A 21,313-nucleotide genomic window follows, 5' to 3' on the forward strand; every position below is an offset into this window, starting at 1 on the left:
CACTGTACATTCAATGGGTGTGCACCTTCTGATAGAAGTACCGGTTACTGTTGATTAGCACATATAATTTGGATTATATTGGATTTACTGTCCTTTGTCCAAAGCCTTTGTGTACACCATGACAAGAAGCTAGAGGAAAAAATGCAATGCAGATCAACCATATTGAGAAATATATTAGCAAAGAACAAAAAGGATAGGAAGTAAAACTACAATAGAGCATAAATATGTATTCCATACATGCATATGTGGAGAAGGAGAGATTATGCTTTGCAGGCATTATGAGATTTTGATTTTCTATCTGTTTCAGAACAGACTCATTTTAAGGAAGCAGGGAAAATGATTGCTTGAATAGCTATTAGCTCTAACAAACTTCTGTGTTTTCTGGAGCAGCTGCTGTCACCATCACTGATATAACAGCTCCTTGAATAAAAATAGGAAAACAAAAGGAGATAACCAAGACAACACAATAGGAATAAAGCATCCAGGTTGTATAAGGAAGGAAGAAAGGAAGGAAAACACTCAACTTTATTCCTTAAAATAAAGGAAATAATACTGAATTACATAGTGTCAGCTGAGCTGAGTAGGATCACATATACAATACAAAAGAGAATTTTCCCACTGTGTGAAAGAGCAGATTCCAGAGATATCTGAACTGGGATGCATTTTCTTTTTGTTCACAGTCTTCCTACATGTGTCCTGTAAGAGAAAAAGGCACACAGGTGTCTTCTGAGTACTCTCAAAGTAACAGTAGATGGCCTGTGGACTGTGCTGCTTTGCTGTCTCTGCTGGTTGGATTATACTGAAAGTTCCTCACAGGTACCTGTTTAAAATGGCCTACTTATGTGCAGACCATATTTTTGCCATAGTGAAAATAGAAAGTGAGGAACATCTTGGAGGGCAACTGTTGCCCAACATTAGTAATAAACAAAGCAAAACTGTACAAAAAGTCAAATCTAAAACAATGCTCAATAGACAAGTAATGAATGCTTTTAAGAACTGTGATTAAACTTAATTTAAGAGAATTTGCAGTTGTTTTTGTGACCAGAAGATCTCTCCATATACCTTTGTCATGATTTTATAATTTACCTGTTTTAAACACCATTATTCCCAAATTGATAATTTGGTTATGGCACATGGTTTAAGACAGGGTAAGGACCCTGCTGTGCTGGGCAGTTCTCAGTTGCTCCAGAAACAATCTCAACTAAAACTCATTCATAAACTTCAGAAAGTCATATATGAACATTCTAACAATTTTTTTTTGTCTAAAATTAAGCACTAAACTACTTAGCATTCCCCATCCTTAACCCTACTACCTTTGTCAGTTTGCTTATAAATCTTGAAACAACTTTATGAACTTTCTTTTCGGAGAGAGAAAAATCTCAAATGTATTTTTTCACTTCCTGTATAGAGCCTTGCAAACCCAAAACTTTTGTCTCACTCATCCAAATTTACTACATAAGCTTTATTTTTATACTGACCCTAACAAACATGGTTAACTGAACCACCTTCTGACCAAAGAAGCACAATGTGCATCACAAGATTTAAAAAGAGAAACTAGGAAACCTATACGTTTTTCCTCTTTTTAATGCATTATCTTTATCCTCAGCCAAATACTGGAACAGGCTGTATTACCACTTACTTACCATTTACTTATTCTCAACCATCTCCATTTCCCAGTATTGAAAGAACAGAAGGTATCACAATTCATGTGCAGCAGGTTCATGACAAATTTGCTAGAATGTCTGAAACTTAAATTGTGTTTGAAGTCCATGTGTATTTACATGGGAGTTTAAGTAATATTGACTCTGCTTAGTACAAGGCAAATTGCATCAGATTCTCACTATCTGGAGCACTAAACCAGTCCACTGTCTGGCAACAGACGCCCTTCACCTCTGAAGACTACAAGGTAACAAGAAGAGATTCTCCCAGAAAAAGTGTAAGAGTTCCGTTCTCTTAGGCTCTCTGCTGTACCTGTATCTGAAAATAGCTATGAAACTGTGTTACTATGTTCAATTATAAACAGATTGTTCAGAAGTATGGAATATGAATTTATTAAACGACAAGATCCAGCAGGAATAGCTAGAAAAGACATTTTTCTTCTTATCAAATATAATTGTATTTTTTGTGAATGTCATCTTTTGGATGTTTGATCTTCTTTGCAAAGGTGATGCAATGTAAATGTGGTATCATTGACCTAAATTGATTTTGCCTTTGCAATACCTACCTCGGAGATAATGAAAGAAAGAATTAATACACTTCTGTGCAGGATGTAGGTAAGGAATTGTCCTGTATTTTTCCACAAGCCTTACATTCTTTTATCCTGTGCTGTTTTACAGCCTGTGTGGATAACTGAGACATCCCTTGTATCAGGTCTTAGAAGTACAAGTAAGATTCTTGATGAAAAAGAAGCGATGATGTTACCACTTTTCATTTTCCTTTCTGTCTCAGCATAGTCCCCATGACTCTCTTACTCCTGTATGAGGGAATATGAGAAGTGGGAAGATATCCATGTTTTTTTGTCCTAATTATGCTGTCATTCTCCACTGACCACCCAGCTGACAATAGTGGTCAGCCTGGATCATGTTAGCTGATATTATGAGACAGGATGTTGGATACTGTTGGACAGTGTTTTGATAAATATTTCCTTACCATCTACTCTTACAGTGGCCATCCTTACCATACAGTTAAACCAATACAGTTTTCAACTTTCTGTTGCACTGGACAGTCACCAAGGCAAGAGTTTTCAAACACAACAGACCCACCACAGTATCCTCTATTAAAAGAAAATCAAAAATCATTACCTGCTCTTCCAAACATTTGAGAAATTAATATGAAAATATAGGGAATATACTAATAGATCTGCATCTTATGTAGAAACCAGAATAAGTTACCTTCTGAGTTTATTCCTATTTATCAAAACATTAATAATTTAGACCACTTTCTGGAATAAGTCTCTTCTCAGGACAATGTCACCCATCCCCAATTAGTTATTGAGATTTTTACTACTTGGGTTACTAAAAAGCTCTTTATTTAGATGCAAAACCATAATCTACTAAGATTTGAAATGCTTCTAACATATGGTGGGGTAAAGGAGAAAGCACAAAATTCCTTAAATTACATGGTCTGATATATGCAAACCTTAGACAAGTAGGAAGAGAATAAATGCTGCTGTCAGTGGCATGGTGGGTTGGGCAGCATTTGCTTAGGGTAACCAGCATCATTATGAGTGGATACAAAATTATTACAGATCTCTGTAAAGAGAAATGACATTTTTAAACGCTCATTTGCAAAGTGGTAAATATACAGAAGTGGATAATTAAATTTAAAAGGCATTTTCTAACCACAACATTAGCAAGATTAAGAGGTTACACATTAACCTAACAGCAAATCCCTCCACTATGTCTTTTTACAAACAAGAGCGTCTGCATTTTATTTATCCAGTCCTGTTCTGTGCTTCAGGCATTCAATATGATTGCATTGCATGTCACAGACTGAAACAGAAAGAAAAGAAAACAAAACCCCACAAAAAACCACCCCAACACTTTAGAAACTTTGTGAAAGACATTCAGGACTTCATGTGTGGAGGACACTGATGTTATGGATAACATGTTTGAAGTCTTGAAAAGTATTAAATTTAGAACTGAACCTCATTTACACTAAGAAACAAGAGAAAATGTCACCTTAGTGATTTACCTACAGCCTGAAAGGGCACCACCAACCCTCAAAGATTTTTCTTGTTTACTCTGACTGGATCTGCAGCAGGGAGCAGTATATGCCTTAGCATGTGCTACTGCTTTAACTTCTAATATGAAAACCTCTGAAAATCACTATCTTGGACATCATTCCAGCTCAACTGAAGGAGCCTGCTTAGAGATGGAAAGTCACTTGCCTGCTCTTTGACAAGCCCCCTCTAAGATGAAAGCATCTGGATTGGGATCACACAGCTGTTTTCTTCCTCACTGCCAATTTCTTTTTGTGTTTTTTGTAGAGTAAGAAGGGAAAAATAGCCCACTGAGAAGCAGTTATATCAAAGCATCCTAAGCCTGTTATATCATGAACAGGAAAAAAAAAAAAAGGACAAGCAGACAATCTTTTTCTTTTTTTTTTTCCTTTTTTTTGTTCCAAACATTTCCTTTTAGATGTCTCTTTGAAGTCACAGGCTTATAGTGTGAGTGACTGAGAGCAAGGAGCTGTGAAATGCGCCTTTGAGCCACAGATTTCTCAAAGAGTATCACAAGGAGTATATGACTGGGATACACGACATCTGCAAATCAGCGTGGTGTTACTGAGGCTTTGTTCAGCCTCAGACTCTGAGAGCTGCAGAGAACCATACACTTTAGCAGGGCAAAATCACCTCCCATCCTGGGTCTACCTTCCCACTTGGGTTTTCTCACTTCCACTATATGCAGTGATTGTGTTGGTGTAACTAGCTAATGAAGAAATTATCGAACACACACATAAACTCTGTATACAATACAGTTGTATATTATGTGTACATAAATTAGGTAATGTTACCATCTTCTATTCCAGCTATTGCTCTGTTACTACTGGGTACTTTTGTGTTGATAAAAGTATGCTGCCACTTCTCTATTGTTGTAACGTCATCCCTTCAAACTACTCACAAAAATCACTCTTCATACTCTCTGAAACAATTCCTGCTCAGATGGATCTGATTCACTTCATAATCAAACACAGAGATTAGCAGAATACTTCAGTCTTGATTAGTTGTGTCTCCTGATTTTCCAGTTTTGAGTCTTCTGCATTTCTCATCCAAAGCAATATTCATTACCTCTCTTACATAAGGGCTATTGTATAGAAGATGCTGTGCCCCACTGATAATTCTCAAACATGGAGCAAAAATTGTCTCTCATCATTTCGGAACAGTCAGTGACGATGTATCAATTTCTTACAAACTTCAGAGAAAAGGTGTTGAAGGTTAGGACTATTTCTGTAAGTTGTCTGGTAGAGTCAGTTATCAGCCTCACCCAATATTCATTTCTAGTGGTAGGGCAGCACCATAGTGTACCATTACAGCATCACTTCCTGCCAGACTCCTCAGGAGATTTATTTGAGACTGCAGGAATCCTTTTTGTCTTCCTGCAGTTTAAAGTGCTCAGAGAAATGGGAGCTGAGCATTGCCAGCAAAGGGAATAACTGTTAGGCAACAAGATGAGAAAAACAATACGGTGTGACCTAAGGAAAAAGGATAACCAGAAGACTGCTCTGAACAGCAGAGATCTGATGAACAAGATGAGAGAGACCAGAGAGGCTGAAGGATAACAGGTGTTACACTAGGCAGTAAGGTAAAATGAAAAGGGAAATCAATAAGTGGGAAGAGTGACATGATTCTGTCCCAAATCTGTAGGTTACAGATCAGGTCCGAAAGCAAAGCTGCTGCAAATATCTGAGGAAAAAGTGTCACTGTTAGGGAGAGGAGATGCTAAGGCAGCACTTAGTGGTACAGCCAAGAGCAGGGGAAAGAGATATCAGGACAACTCGTATCCCTGCAACATGACTGCATGGGGAGCTGAGGCTGTTTCAAAGCACTGAACTGTGCCTCAGCCAGTTCAGCTGAGACCCCTCACTCTAGGGGTCCCTCAAGTTCAACCACAGTTTCCTTTTGCTGTTTACTTTATGCAATTTTTTTCCATTATGTTTTTGAACATTGTACTCATCCCCAGGGATGACGAGCACAAATATGGAAACCCCATGATAAATATCAGCTTCACCTAGAGATAAAAATCTGAATCCCACTTGTTTATCAAAATCTCATACCTCTTGGAGGCAGACCCTTTGTGGAATGCATTGTTAATGGTCCCAGACCCAAGGTCATGGTTTTGGTGTAGAACTCAAGAAGAAAAGAATGATAGGAAAAGATGGAAATAAGTTCATGCCCACAGCATATATAATAGCACAGAAAGCAACAAAACCAATATACTGGGGGGAAAATCATCTCTATACAAATATTAAATACTGGAATTCTTGATTACAAAAAGAAAAGGATACATTTTTTAAAAAAATCATTTCTATTCTCTTCTTTAAAGGGGTTGTGGAAGCCAAGTCTCTGTGAATGGCAATAGATTTAAGAAATTAAATGTTTGAATGACTATCAGAGGTGAAATTTCATAACTTCAAGTCACGTCAATGTTTCCACAATACTGTTCAGTGAGCAAGGCATAAAGAAATGCTGGCCAATCTCTCTGTGGGCTGTAATGGGGAAATACAGACATGTACTGAAATTGGGGTCAGTGAGGAATTTCTACTGAAAACAGGCATTAAGGGGTGACAATTTGAAGATCCAAGTGAATACTCTTGCAGAACTCTTTCTCTTGCAGCCACTCTTGCTTTCTTCTCATTAACTTCTTTTCTTTTTCATTCACATCTCACTCTTGTCCCCATTTCCCCCCTCTTATTTTCACCCTATTTTTTCTTTTCTCTTGCCCCACACATCCTTATATGTCTGTCTTTAGGTATGTATTTGTGCTGGTCAAACAGGTTTGTGCTGTGTGGAGGCACGTTGTAATGCAGCAATCACTGCTGAGTGATTCTGTTGTTGTTGTATGGCACAGTGGGAGGGATTTAATCTCAGACATGACACTTCAGGGACTCAGAAGATTGATGGAGGAGATTGTTCCCTAGGTACGTTAGTAGCCGGTATTCCTATCTAGATTTAATTTTACTTTCCATATGTTTGCTTTACCATGAAGTCCCAAATTAAGGAGTTGCTATGTAAAGATGGATTTAGATTCAGAGTAGTAGACCATGTAGGTGACACTGCAGAATAACGGTGTAAAGTGGAACCTCAGAAAACAAAATATATTAGTTAGTAATGTTTTTCTCCCTAAACATTATTGCTGTGGAAAGGTCATCTCAGATGTAGAAGCAGAAACAGCAAACTTGCAGACAATAACAGACAAGCCTGCCAAAGGTAGGGAGAGAGTAACGTACACCATAATTGTGGAATTTCAGAACATTAATAAAAAGATTTTGAGGTCCTCAACACCAGAAATGGGAGAGGAACTGGCTTCCTGCAAATCAAGTCATTCTAGAAACAGTCGTGCTGAAGCTGATGTGGTGCTTCTACCATGACATGTAAGAGGTTCTGATGCAGTAAAATATAACATCACAGTCTCTGAATTTCAAAATCAACCTGTTTGTCTCTTTTAGTTAAAAACTCACCTTTGACTTAGAATAAAGTGTATAAGAGACATCAAGTGTATTCATCACAATCATTCTGTGGAAGTTTTGTATCACATAGACTTCATTGCTAAAGCGAAAAGATCAGTTGGCAAAGTGCAGAACTGTGCATAAAATAATGGTCTGCTATTCTCTATCCTGTGCTAATTAAAGCTCCTCAGGCTTTTAGTAGTTCTGGCTTCAAATAATCTGGTTTAGCCCTTCTGAAACCTTGCATTTCAAATGTTCCAAATATTTTATTTTTGTAGTTATTCAAGAGAGGTCAGAGTTTGGTGTGAGCAACCTTTGCAATGTCTCCTAAAAAGTCAAAATTAGTAGAGAGCTTTAGAGTATTTTTTCATGAATTTTAGTCTTCCTGGCCCAGTGATGCTGAGTATTATTTTTACAGAAGTTGCATGCTCAGAGACAAGTCCCCCAGTTTCTAGTAATTAAGTTAACCTTCTTAAACATTATATTATTTTTTAAAGTAGGATAAGGGCTTCTTTTAATGACATAGTGAATTATTCATATACAAAGCTAAGGTTGCTTTCGTTTTCAAGGTTAGTTGCAGCGTGTCAAGACCAATATCTGGACCCACACACCAGAGCCAGATTTAGACACAGATTTCTTAAACCTGTAATGGAGTTGAAAAGTAGTTAGTCTGCAGCTATAATCTATGTAATTAAAGTAGGTATCAGTTATTTAGTGAAACAGTAAATGCACAGTCAGAGACTTAGAAAATATACGATAATGTAGTATCTATGAAAAACTGATAAATAAATATTTCCTTTCTTTGGCAAGGAAAATGAAATCTTTGAGGTTCTCTGTTCACAAAAGGGAAGATGATCATATAGACCCACAGTAAACATTCATAGCTGTGATCATTATATATTTATAATTACCTGTAGAAAACACTTAATTTGAAATTTTAAATGTTTTTATAAATATTTTGTTAGGTGTTGCTACCATCTTTTCCATCTTTCACAAACTTTTCTCAGACTACAGAATGAGCTTGGAAATATAGATTCTGATTTGGGAATTGAGGTGTCATTCCTTTCTGGTACAAATTCTTCCAGTATTTCACTATCACTGCCTCAAATGCAGTCTACATAATACAGGCATAAAAAAGATTTAGCTGCCCTCTCAGAAACAAGTTTGAACTTCTGTTCAATATGTGCTTAGACGCTTGCAAAGAATTTGAGTCATTTCCTTTTATATCCGAGTCGGCGTTCTTCTCTATGCTTTTAATCTACATCCTCGGTAAGCTGTTAAGATGGAAGATGTGTAAAAATCCCCAAAATTAATTGACACAGAAGCAGAACAGACTAGATTTTCAGGCTCTTGAGAACTTCATGTAAGACTGACCATGATAGGTTTAAAAGAATTTTAAAAGCATTTGTTGAGTGAAGAAACTGGGTACTGTCCAAAATGGATTAGAGTATCATCTAAATATATCACCAGTGGATCTGATCATAAGTGATCATAAGTGAGTGAATAAGAAAATCCCTGGTAAAAGCAATGAACTGACACCATTTACAAGCAAGGGAAAAGGAAAGATTTTCTTTAACTTCAGTAAGAGTCTCTTTGGGCCCTCAGTATGTTGATATTCCTGTCAGAGGCCCTATTGAAGGCTGCAAAATCTCTGAAGAACTGAGAGAGTCTTCATGGGTTTATTCAAGGTCCCAAATGGACCTCCATGAGTTGGAGGGATTTGCAGAGATTCACTGAAATGTCACAGCATCTTTTCTGGACTCACTATCAAGCTGAGGGGGTTAATCAGTGATTCTTTGAGAGACCTTCCCTGTACTGTGTTGTAGTTCCCTGTTATTTTTTCATGACCAATATTCCTTCATGCCCTTGCAGAAAAATAATAATTAAAGCCAGGAAAAAAACAGAAAGAGTATGGGTTTGGTTGTTGATTGCTTGAGGATTTTTGTTGTTTTGTTTTGGGAAGATTGTTTGTTTGCTTCTTTTTGGGGGGGATTTTTTTGAGTTCTACCTACACATGTTCTAAATGAGACATGCATTACTCTTATGCACTGCCTTCGGGTAAGAATAAATTCTGGTTGGTTTCAGCCAGCCTTCCCTCTCCTCTTTCACCGGCTTCACCACTTGTCACTCAGGGACATTGAGGAGCTCTCATAAGGTTTTTCTCTTTAATAGCACAGGCGTGATGGCTGATATGAGGATAATGAAATACTGTGCCTCCAATCCATGCTGGGCTGCAGAGGGAGCACTTAACTCTCACCACGCTCTTCCTTTAGAGAATTTATCCTTGAATCTAATGATCTTCAATTCAACCTTAACAGAAACTTTAATAACTCTTCTGCTGAGGTAACCTTTCTCATGGCTGAGGATAGGTTTAATTTTAGTCTGAGTTCTAGTAGGAGTATTTTATCTAAAACACTTGAAGTAGGTAATTACAGCCAAATAAAAATTTTCTTGTTTGAGTTGACTGGTGTGAGAAGCTTCAGCCAACTTCCAGCAACAACAGTGCAGCCCAAGGAAGAAAAGTGACTTACTGAAATCTGTTGCTTTCATCTCCTTTTTCTAGTTATCCTATAACCTCTGTAAGTGGAAATCAGTATAGGTCCACCGATGAAATGTGTACATGGCATGACCCAGTCACTAGTTTTTTACCTTTTGATGACATCAAGCCACACTTTGACCCATTTGTGACATAATCTAAAACAACAATTTGAGTTGGATCATGTCCAAAGCGATGACTCAATAATTGCAGCTGCAGGGGATAAGCTCAGGCCTAAACATGTTTCTGTGCAGTGACTGCCCCAGTCTAACTGTGCCTTTTCATTCAAACTGCTTACTGTAATAATATTTAGATGTAATGGTTTCAGATTTTCATCAAATTTTATCTCTGCTCACTAATTATACTAAAACGTAAATTGTAATAAAATGTGTGGTTCCTCCACCTAGGAGATAAGTAAGTATCTAAATTTTCTGGAAATGTCTGTTTTACGTGGTAGCTGCCTATCTGTGCCTCTAGATGGAGATCCTCTCCATTTAACTCAACCCTCTAGAGAAAGTTGTGGGATGCTTCAATAAGAGCTCCATTTTGCTTTTCATATCCTATAGACTAAAATTTACTTTTTTGTCTGATTTCTGGGTAAAAAAAATTCTTTTCATCTTAGTAACTAGACCCATTTCACAGTTTACCTGGAAAAAAAAAATGTTATTCTGTTCCAGCTTTAAACAGCAAGAGCATCCTTAACTATTTTTTTTGCCTGAAGTGTAGTGGTGAAACCCTCTGACTTACAACTACCATTCTGCAAATTCCCTCTAGTATGTAAGTACCTCTGACAGGCTGAGGTGCACAGTAGTGCAGGTGGGACTCAGAAGGAATAATATGGACCAATGTTTTCAGTAATTTTTATCATATGGGCAACTATATCATATGGTTCTATCAAAATGGAGAGGAAAACCTTACCATAACTTAACCAAGTGACTTGGCTATTTTCTTGCTGGTTTTGGGCCAAGAGTGTTTTATATATAACCATAACAAGAGTAGGAGGCATACGAGTGAAAGTATCTTCTCTACTCCATAAGATAAAAATTCCTTTTTGTGGATCAAAACAAGCTAGATTAAACTACGCCTGTTAAATATAATTTTCAGATTTTCCCAATGCATTAAGAAGCAGAATTTAGCTTGCAATGATATCAGCTGCCTAAAGACAGAATGCAAATTCTCTCTTAAATACACAGGTCCTGAAACACAAAGGCATATCTGCAGCCAAAATTATATTTACAGAAAGATAATAAATTAAGTGCCCTAGTAGCAATGGATGACTATCAGCACAACAACAGTAACAGTAATAGCAACAGTACCAATATACTAGAAATAATTATCCAGATCTTTGACGAAAAACTGCTTTTTTGTTGTTGTTGTTGTTATTTCCCGAAATCAAAGAGATTATTAGACTATAAGAACAGCAGTAAGCAAGATGTAGTAAATAGCTGTACAAATCCTCAGACCCTAACAATAGCACTGAGGCAGCAGTGTTGATGCCAGCACTGACACCCACTCATGTACAGTCCCCTGCTGCTTTTGGGAGAGTATTTTTATTTCTGACTTATTTCAATTGCTGTTAGAGGCACAGTGTTAGTTTGTTTTTTTAATGTTCTTGACTCTGATCTATTTATTGTTTCAAGATACGTACAGAAATTTTTTATTTTGCTCTTACATGTCCTTCACAATGAGATGGGAAAAAGTAGATCCAGGCAGGCCCACAGGATATCTTTTTGGTAGGAAATCTGTTGATTGAGATAAACAAAAGTGCATGAAAATAAAGAGAATGGACTATACTGAGACACTAACAATTTGCAAAGATGTTTCTAGTTTCAAAGCATTGCAGAAAGTAATCTGTGTGGTGAAGATTTTAGTCTTCAGGTGTTTGGAAATTTTCTGAAATGTATTTTTATCAAAAGCCTAGATTCTACCTATATTCTCTCTTAAAGTCCATAACAAATTCTGACTAATGGATTTAGGATATTTTTCGTAGGCTTAGGGATTTTGTTTCTCTCTTTTCACTTTCACACTGTGGGTTTAAATGGCTGCAGGAAGAAATTTAGAATCAAAACCTGTGCAGTTCAGGATAAAAATCAGTTCAGGAAAAAAGATCTACTGTTGCTAGAGCAAAAATCAAATCTATTTTACATTGGTGTTGGTTGAAGAGGAACTAGATCAAAGAGGGGAAGTTAAAGTGTATCTTACTTTTGCTTGAGAGTTGGATGTTGAGAAGTGCTCACAGTGGAAAGACAGAGATTCCTGGGTAATCCCATTTAAATCACAAATATAACTTTCAGGTACAGATCATTAGTTGCCTCTTTCATGTCTTGACCTTCTTATGATTTCAGAGAATTCAAAGAAGACGTTAAATCCTTACCAAATTTAACTTGTCAATAAGGACAATAGAGAGGAAGGATTTGTCTAACAAACTTTGACAGGCATGGTGTATCAGCCACTTTATTCAATATACACAACATTTCTATAGTCTCTTTTGTGACAGATGTTGGAGATACATTTTAAATTTAAAATTACAATGATTGGTATAAGATTCACCTGCACCAAATAGATGCGTTCCTGTCAGGGTAAGTGGAAAGCACATCCAGCAGGATGTAGTATTTAAGTACCTGCTGTTTGAAGATCATGATCCTAAGGGTGATATATAGTCCTTGTCCCTTCTCCTTTACCTCCCATTTCTGCTGGCCTCCTCCTCACTGCCTGCAACAGAATAGGATGAACACCCTCAATAGCAACATTTTGTTTCCTCACACTCACTGCAGTTCCCTTTTACACTGAACCAGCTTAAAGCCTTCGCTCATCAGACCTGTTTCTCTGTTCAACACAACTGCTAGGGAGGTAAATGAAGGAAAACAAGGCATGCTGTGGCTGCCAGCATGCTCTGAGAAGATTTACTTCAGCCTGTGTCAGCCTGGACTAGGTTTCTCCTAGTGGGTGGTATTGGGGGTCCAAGTCAACCCACGCGTGCTCTGCTTCTTCCTGTCAACTGCTCACTGCAAAAAGACCCGGGATCACATCAGGCCAACAGTTAATGCACCATATCGTCTACCAAACCCCCCAGTTCTACCCCAAACCGTCACCTAGTCAAAAGATGGGAATGATTCTCAGTACTATTAATTCATTAGAGAGAGAAACAACTTCACTGGAAATATTTCCCAAGTACATATCAAATATAAAACAGTGAATTATTTTATATGTGGATTTCTTGGCTTTGAACACTTTCCATGTGGTGATTATGGTGTTTCCATTCCACAGAGTCATATATATTTTGAAATATATTTCAGAAAATGAACTTCGTTGCTTTTCAGGTCACAAGAGACATTCCTTGCCTTTTCTGGGTATTCTCTGTTTAGCAAGAATGCACTTAGTATAGCAGGATAAATTATAGAAGCCCATGGGAGTCAGTGCCATATTGTGCAACTCACACAAACACCCATGGGCTTGCAGAGGAGAGCTCTGTTTGTTCAAGAATAAGATCTGGTATTTCTCATGCAGGAGGTCATATTACCTTGAAGTGCCTCTGCCCCGTAGCTCTGCCTGATGAATAACATCTGCTCCCATAACAACTGCCTCTCCAGCAGGAGAGATGGGCTCTATGGCATGACAAAAACCAAAAGCAGTCCACAGGCAGTCCTCTACCAAGGCAGCAAGCGACCACAATAAGAAACAGAAGCCTCTCTACGTGCCTGATTCAAGCCCTGCTGGAGCCAACAGGAAAGAGTCCAGAAGATTTCAGGGTGTCTTGATTTAGGAAACATGCACACCGCTGTCTCTGCTCCAATAAGGGTGGTACTATCAGCAGCAACAATAAATGTCAGATGAAACTGAATGTTTCTCCAGTCCTTTGCCTTCTTGTCAAGATACACAGAAAAACATGGGTCACTTTACAATGGTATTGATGCAAGCAAAGGAAGTTTTTACTGGAATTAGCAATAGCAGATATGTTTTTCCTTACCTAAGAAATCTGTAATTGTCAATGTAATTTGCAGTCCAGAACTAGCAGCCTTCTTATGGCAGGAAAGTTTTGTGCAACTAGAGATCACTGGGCAAGGGACTCCTCTGCTTTGCTTCCATTCACATTAACACACTGAATTCCTATTCCCAGCAAGTAAAATTAGCCTTTAGCTTTCATCTCACTCCTCCCATCCCAGATAACAAAATCAGGAGAGCTTATATTGAATTACAAATATTTCCAGTGCAAGTGGGTAAAAATTTCACCTGAAAAGACCTAGGAATAAAGTTAGCTGGGAGATGGTAATTTGGTTTCACAAGTTTCCAGTTTCTAAAACAAATTATTGTTTTTCAGTGGAATGAAATGAACTTCAGAACATTTTGTCAAAAATAAATTGAAGAGAAATGCTTGTTTTCTATCATAAAGCACAATTTTTTCAGCTCTGATCCTCTCTCACTTAATTCCATTTTGCTCTCCCACTCACTCTCTGTCACCAGAGGTAGCTGCAGAACCCTGGATCACACAGACTTTTCAGCTGCATTTTTTTTTTTAAATCAGTACATTTCTATGTGTCATTTTGGTTTTTTTCACTAAAAATGCATTCTGTTAAGAATGTTCATAAACAAATCTGGTTAGGAGAAGTTCTTAGCTTATCCCAAAAATTGATATCTGACACATCTAACAGGATAACCAGCAGCTCATTTGTGAAGCTCTGGGAGAAAAACACACTGTGAAGTGCTGAAACAACAGTCCTATATATTATAGGTGTCCTGTCTATTTTTTTGCACAGAGTATAAATTTTGTTACATTCCATTCAGCTTATTCTTACTGTACAAAGCACAGATTTAACTGAAGAATTCCTCTTCCCTGTTTTGTCCTCTTGACCCTGACCCCAAGGATTCTAGGGATATACCTGTGAATAGATAGCAGGGAAAAAAAACGTGTATGTAGCCTTATGTTCCTCTATTCACTTCAACATGGAATTGACAAACAAATCTTAGCTGTTTTTGAAAGCATGAGTCCCATATTCTGCCACTGTATTTCTTTATGTATAAGTTACAAGATTACAGACAGAAAATCTTTACCCTGGTATAGTGTTTTGACTTTTCCATGGAAACAGACTTGCTTATTTTCCTGGGAGGTCAGAAGGGTTTTTTGCCACTATGCTGACATTTTACATCATCTTCTTTCTTTTGCATCTCAAAAAAAAAACCAATAAAACAACCAAACCACAGTTCTGAAATGGCAGTAAAAATGCATTGTTCCTTTGGAGTGACATGGACTGCGTATGTCTGTGCATCAGCAGGTTAGTCAGAGGGACCAGAAGAGAGTTCTTTAACCCTGGGTGTATAAAGGAGCCAACCTAAATAATTTTTTTGTCTTCCTTTGATTGTACCATTATGTCTAGAAGCTCTTTTTTAAAAAACGATGCCTTATGGTTGGGGAAAGAAAGGAGAATACTTTAATTAGAAAAAAATCTAACTTCTCTGTCACATCTGGCCTTTATGCCTCAATAATCCCTTGAGCACAGCTCGTAAGTAATGAGCACTCAGAGACGGGCTGTACAATTCCAGTGCATTCTATTGACTTCCAGGAGATGCAAAAAAGGATAGTACATATCCTGAAGGCAAAAGAATGTGTCATTTTCTTAGTCTTCTATCAGTCATATATTGCTAGTAGTTTAATTATAATTTATTGAGTACTGCTGGTAGGCTATGCAAGGCACAGAAAGAATTATGTGTATAAACAGAACTGATTTTTATCTTTTTCTTTATTTATCATTACCCTGTTACCCATTTCCATAGACCTTTTGTTGTAGCTTCATGTGATACAGATTAAAAATACTGTGATTTGAAAAATAATGAGAATTGTACAAGCAAGCAAGCATCAAGCAAGCATCTAGCAAGCATAATCTCATCACATTTTAAAAATTCAAAAAACAATAAGGCCTTTTTCAGGTACAAATATTCAAAAGTATGTAAAAAATAACTTCAATCTCACTGCAATTGAAAAAAAATAAAATAAAAAATGTATCTAATGTGTCTAACTAGATAGCCAGATGCTCAACTGAGGTGAGTTTACTTATTCTGTTGACTTCAACAGGCCTTCCTTTTTTGGTTTATCGACGGACTAATTAGTTTCATACAGGGCCAAAATCTTTATATTTATTGACCAAAGAAAGGGACTGCAGGGTCAGAAAATTAGGGGGAGACATGACATAAGCTTGCTTGTTCCATAAATCTCACAGAAGCATGCCAAAGTGGAACATGAAGGAAAGATGGAAACAGAAGTTGCCTTCATGTGATCTGGCTCCCAGTAAATCACAGCATTACTCTGCCTTATAAGAATGTCATACCCTCAGGTCTGGACTTTTTTATTTGGATTAGAGTTTGAAACGAACAGTCAGTAAGAAAGAAAACAATATGCAGATTGAATTCCAAAATATTTGAGTCAATATTAGCTTTAAAAAAGAATAAAGAGGAAAAAAAATCATCAGAGAACTTAAAAATATAGATTTAGCTTCAAATGTGTGTCTTTCTTACCTATTTAGAAGCAGCCTATTGTCATGTGATTCATAAATGGATATTATATGTTGTAAGATGTTTTCATTATCCAAAGCTGACTGGCTTTTCTGAATACATCTTCTATATTCAATCTCTTTCCAAGTAGTTCTTCTGGGATCCATTTCTTAAAGTCAAAGAGACTAATTTCCTGATGGTAACTATTTTCTTTTCTTTTTCTGCAGGTTTAAGTGGTAACTGGGTATCTTGTTAGCAGAACAGCAATGAATAACTCAACGTACATAAACTCTTCCACTGAAAATGTGATGGCTTTGGAAAGCCCCTATAAAACTGTTGAGGTGGTCTTCATCGTCCTGGTAGCAGGGTCTCTCAGTCTAGTCACCATAATTGGGAACATCCTGGTCATGGTGTCGATCAAAGTCAACAGGCACCTCCAGACTGTAAACAACTATTTCCTGTTCAGCTTGGCCTGCGCTGACTTGATCATCGGCATCTTTTCAATGAACCTGTACACCCTCTACACTGTGATAGGCTACTGGCCCTTGGGGCCTGTGGTGTGTGACCTCTGGTTGGCTCTCGACTATGTGGCCAGCAATGCCTCTGTAATGAACCTCCTCATTATCAGCTTTGACAGATACTTTTGTGTCACCAAGCCTCTGACATACCCTGTGAAGCGGACCACTAAGATGGCAGGCATGATGATTGCAGCTGCCTGGGTTCTGTCCTTCATCCTCTGGGCCCCTGCAATTCTCTTCTGGCAATTCATTGTGGGAGGAAGGACTGTCCCAGATGGGGACTGCTATATCCAGTTTTTTTCCAACCCTGCTGTCACTTTTGGCACTGCCATTGCAGCCTTCTATTTGCCTGTTATCATCATGACTGTCCTTTACTGGCAAATCTCTCGAGCCAGTAAGAGCAGGATAAAGAAGGCGAAAAAGGAAGCTGCACAAAACCAAGATACAGTTTCCCCCAGCCTTGTCCAAGGTAAAATAGTGAAACCAAACAATAACAACATCCCAACCAGTGGAGATGGGTTGGAGCACAGCAAAATTCAAAATGGAAAACCCAGTGAGGAGACTGTGACTGATAACTGTGTTCAAGCAGAGAAGGAGAGCTCCAACGACTCCACCTCTGTCAGTGTGGTAGCTTCCAACTTGAAAGAGGATGAAGCTACCAAAGATGCCAAACAGGCTTCTACCTCCCAAGACCACCTCAAAGTGGAGAACTCCAAGCTGACATGCATCAAGATAGTCACAAAGTCCCCAAAGGGAGACTGCTGCGCCCCTACCAACACCACCGTGGAGATCGTAGGTACAAACGGGGAGGAGAAGCAGAATAGTGTAGCCCGGAAAATAGTCAAGATGACAAAGCAGCCAGCCAAAAAGAAACCACCCCCCTCTAGAGAGAAAAAAGTGACAAGGACTATTTTAGCCATCCTCCTGGCCTTCATCATCACCTGGACCCCATACAATGTGATGGTGCTCATCAACAGCTTCTGCACATCCTGCATCCCTAACACCGTATGGACCATAGGCTACTGGCTCTGTTATATCAACAGCACCATCAATCCTGCTTGTTATGCGCTCTGCAATGCTACCTTCAAGAAGACCTTTAAGCACCTTCTTATGTGTCATTACAAGAATATAGGAGCTACGAGGTAAAAATAAGAATAAAAATAATTATGGAAAGGGTGAAGAAGTTCCAAATTAAATTAAAACCCCGCGATGTTGCAGCACTTTATGCTCTTCTATGGAATGTGCAATCCAGGATGCTAGTGGAAATCCTGACACGGGGCATCAGCTCTACCCCTGAGAACTACAGTTAAAAACATTTTTTTAATAATTGAAAACAAATCTTTAGGACATGGGTATGTTTGAGAAATTGTTCAAGGATGTGGACTGGAGGCACAGTTCCTTACTTTCTGAGAGTATTCTGCAGAAGGGCTTTAGAGTCTACAATTTTTGGTCATTCTGTGTGAAATACTTGTTCTTATTTTTCCTTTCTTTTTTTTTCTTTTCCCCTGTATCTGTTTAACACATTTTCATCTAGGGAAAAAAAAAAAAAAAAAAAATTTTAATAATAACTGTGTGGAAGAGGCATAGGAGTATAGAAGATCATTGCATAATCCAAATGCATCATGGCAGAAATTTTCTAAAGTTCAAAGTTGTCTAACAGTTTTTTGCCGCTGTCATGTGAGAAGCTTGATGTTGGGTACATCGCGATGAAAGTTATGTTGTTTATGACACCACCATTTCCAAAACTGCATCAATTCTGCAAGTGTACTTATGCTCAACACGTAATCATTGCCTAACTTGTATATCATTCGAAGTCTGCAGCTTGTCCCATTCTACAGGCTTTTGTTCTGTGACTACTTCATCATGTCAGGATGAAAGTGAAAAGATGTGGTCTCGTCCAGATTGCTACATCCCAAGACTACTTCAGCATCCATGTAAACCAAAGCTTTTGAGACAATTTTGTTCACTTTGTTTGTCACATAATATCAACGTGTGGATTTGTCTTTTACCTCCATCAGCCTTTTCTTCCTGTTTGTACTTTACTTGTCCAGGGCACAAAGACTGAATATCAAAAGTTGTAAATTCAAAGGTCTCATACAATCAGCCACCATGGCGGTCAGACAAAGGGTCTCAGCTGAAGAATAGAAATGAGGTTATTACTAGGAAAATGGAGCTTACATCCTTTTAAAGTTGGATGTACCAATTAAGAGGTATGTTGAGGCTTCACAGAATGAATAGATAATATTAGATCACCATGCTCTTGACCCATCAGAAGACGATTATGATGAATGTATTGAGGAAAAGAAAAAGATAGAGTGATATACCCACAGTGTCCAAGTTCTACCTAAGCACTTAGTGTGGGGTCCTTCCTGGATGTATCCTGGAGAAGATGTTACTTTCTGGAAAAGGTGTTATCTAAATTGCCTTTTACCTCCTCCTTAGTAACTAACTTCCAGGCACTAGCGAAGGTATATTTACAGATTTTGTTACTCAAAAAAGCATAGACAGTGTCCTGAGAGTCTGTCTTCTGGAGTGAAAGTCACCCACCAAATAAGACACCAAATCATTCTGTTATTTCATGCTACCACACTAAAGTCTTCCAAAATGCATTTCAAAACAGCAGCCTCCGAGATTACAGAGCAGTTAATCTTGCAGATTTAAGTTTTACATTTGACAAGCTTATTGGAACACAGTGTCAAAGCACTTTGGCAATATGACAATTTTCATGTTCTGTAGTACAAGTTCCCAGTAGAAAGTGAAAATGAGGAGGATTAAATTGCAGTAAATTAAGGCCACGCTAAACTCAGGATTAATATGTCTTAGTATGCAGTCATTGATTTTATACCTCTAGTGATTTCATCCTAGTATAACTAAGTGTCTCCATACAGCCAAGGATCTAATTTTGCAACCCTCACTTGCCTTGAGTCATATTTACTATCACTATTTTCATCTTCCTACTTGTAAGGAAGAATAACTCAATGAAAAACTTGCTGCTTGCCTTTCAAAACTACATTCACTAGGTTTATCTTGACAGGTCAAAGGAAAGACTTAAACTATCATTTCTAGGTTATTCATTCTCTTACAATGTTAAAAATCCAAATAAAAAAAAACAAAGACAAAATGAAAACTGTTTGATTTCTAAACCTGACTTCTTTGGAAAAGTTTCCTAAAAGAAACACACCTGCTTCTTTCTTTAAGCAAGTGCTATGGGTATCAATAGTACAGGTACTCAAATGGGGAAATATTGGTTTGTATAGTCTTATTTAATCTTTTAACTCCATTTTTCTGGCAGGTGTGCAAATCCTTTATTCTCCCATTTGAAGCTGTCTCTTGCTCATAATGAATTAATCTAGCAGCTAAGGACACCTCTACAGGTTAAGAAGTGCAAGATATACATTACAATTATACCTCTTCATCATGCAATGGCACTCAATACCACAGGAAAAAACTGTTTTGGGGCCAACATTCATGAAACAAACACGCAAACAAAACCCATCAGTTTGAAGCCTTCTGACACTTTTTCTTAGCATGATCTCCTCTTTTGATCCTAAAAGACAAAATGCTTTGATTTGTATTAAAGTATATTTAAAAACTTGCAGGTCGAACAGTCCTCTGTGTTTCCGCCTTGTAACAGTTTCACGGCACATCCACATTTGCAGACAATAAAACAATGTAAAAATAGATAACAGAATACACCTATGTGTGTATCCACAGGCATGCAAACACACACCCCAACATAATTTATATACATGGAAAATATCATCTAATATTCAAAATATTGCATGGGATCTTGTTTGTGTGCTCATACTGTTTACCCCCTCCTGAAGGCAGAGAAGAGGTAGAGTCTGCCCTGAGATATTGGGAACCTCTGGAATCTTCAGCTGGATGTGGCTCAGTAAGATTGTTATAATTTGTTCTTTTCAATATCCTTTGAGCTCTCATGTCTTTCCTTTGTGTCCAAACCACATTCACCAGGTTTCACTTCCCTTCTGAGCGATAGTTCTGCGAGATCTAGATGTCGGTCTTGAAGAGCAGCTCTCCCTGGGTAACTTCTCCAGCTCCCCTGGTTGTCGCCTGCACACCATTGGCCCCGAGGCCCCAGGTGCCCTTCTACAGGAACTGCTGCATCTTCACCTTGGATTTGGCCAGAACATTCCACTGGCACATCCACATCATGTGTTGCACTGTCGACTTTTGTTTCACATAGAAATGGAGCAAACTGTGCACTTGATTCAAGAGAAAAAAAAACAACAAACAAACAAAAACCTCACCACAAAATGATGACCAATGACAAAAAAACTGTAGCTAGAGTTTCTTACTCCCTCTTTTTTTCCAATTTACTATTTCCAGAAAGAGGCCAAAACTTAAAAGTTCCAATCAACCTTTGACATTAACCCTGCTGCAGCAGGATCTCTCCCATTGGCAACCCATGGGGAGTGGCTTGTACTGTCACAGGTTAGTCCTACCTTCACTCTCCAGAAGGAGAACAGTAGCCTGAAGATATGTCAGTTCAGTGGAAAAGAAGGAAAGGAAGGAAAGAAAAGAAGGGAAAGAAAAGAAGGGAAAGAAAGAAAGAAAGAAAGAAAGAAAGAAAGAAAGAAAGAAAGAA

The 21,313-nt window shown here is 38.0% G+C and overlaps 1 protein-coding gene across 2 annotated transcripts; it reads left to right on the top strand.

Moving 5' to 3' along the window:
- The first annotated feature begins 1,810 nt into the window (after nucleotides 1-1,810).
- CHRM2 (cholinergic receptor muscarinic 2) lies at nucleotides 1,811-20,968 on the top strand. 2 transcript variants are annotated; one of them, XM_027663717.1, is made up of 3 exons: nucleotides 1,811-1,936; nucleotides 16,414-17,846; nucleotides 20,680-20,968. In XM_027663717.1, exons 2-3 carry the CDS (start codon nucleotides 16,453-16,455, stop codon nucleotides 20,702-20,704), a joined length of 1,419 nt encoding a protein of 472 aa, XP_027519518.1. In that variant the 5' UTR covers nucleotides 1,811-1,936; nucleotides 16,414-16,452; the 3' UTR covers nucleotides 20,705-20,968. The 2 variants fall into 2 exon arrangements, 1 of the variants encoding a protein (XP_027519518.1); XR_003530954.1 differs by having other exon boundaries at nucleotides 1,812-1,936; nucleotides 16,414-18,914.
- The last annotated feature ends 345 nt before the right edge of the window (nucleotides 20,969-21,313 follow it).

The sequence above is a fragment of the Corapipo altera genome, unplaced genomic scaffold (assembly GCF_003945725.1).
Source record: "Corapipo altera isolate COAL_440 unplaced genomic scaffold, ASM394572v1 1, whole genome shotgun sequence".
Classification (NCBI taxonomy): Eukaryota; Metazoa; Chordata; class Aves; order Passeriformes; family Pipridae; genus Corapipo; species Corapipo altera.

What these genes read in the sequence shown, in the direction of transcription:
- CHRM2 (XM_027663717.1), top strand. Translation starts at nt 16,453, where the DNA reads ATGAATAACTCAACGTACATAAACTCTTCCACTGAAAATGTGATGGCT. An exon ending in AAGAATATAGGAGCTACGAG is followed by an intron (nt 17,847 to 20,679) that starts GTAAAAATAAGA and finishes CACATTCACCAG; the next exon opens with GTTTCACTTCCCTTCTGAGC.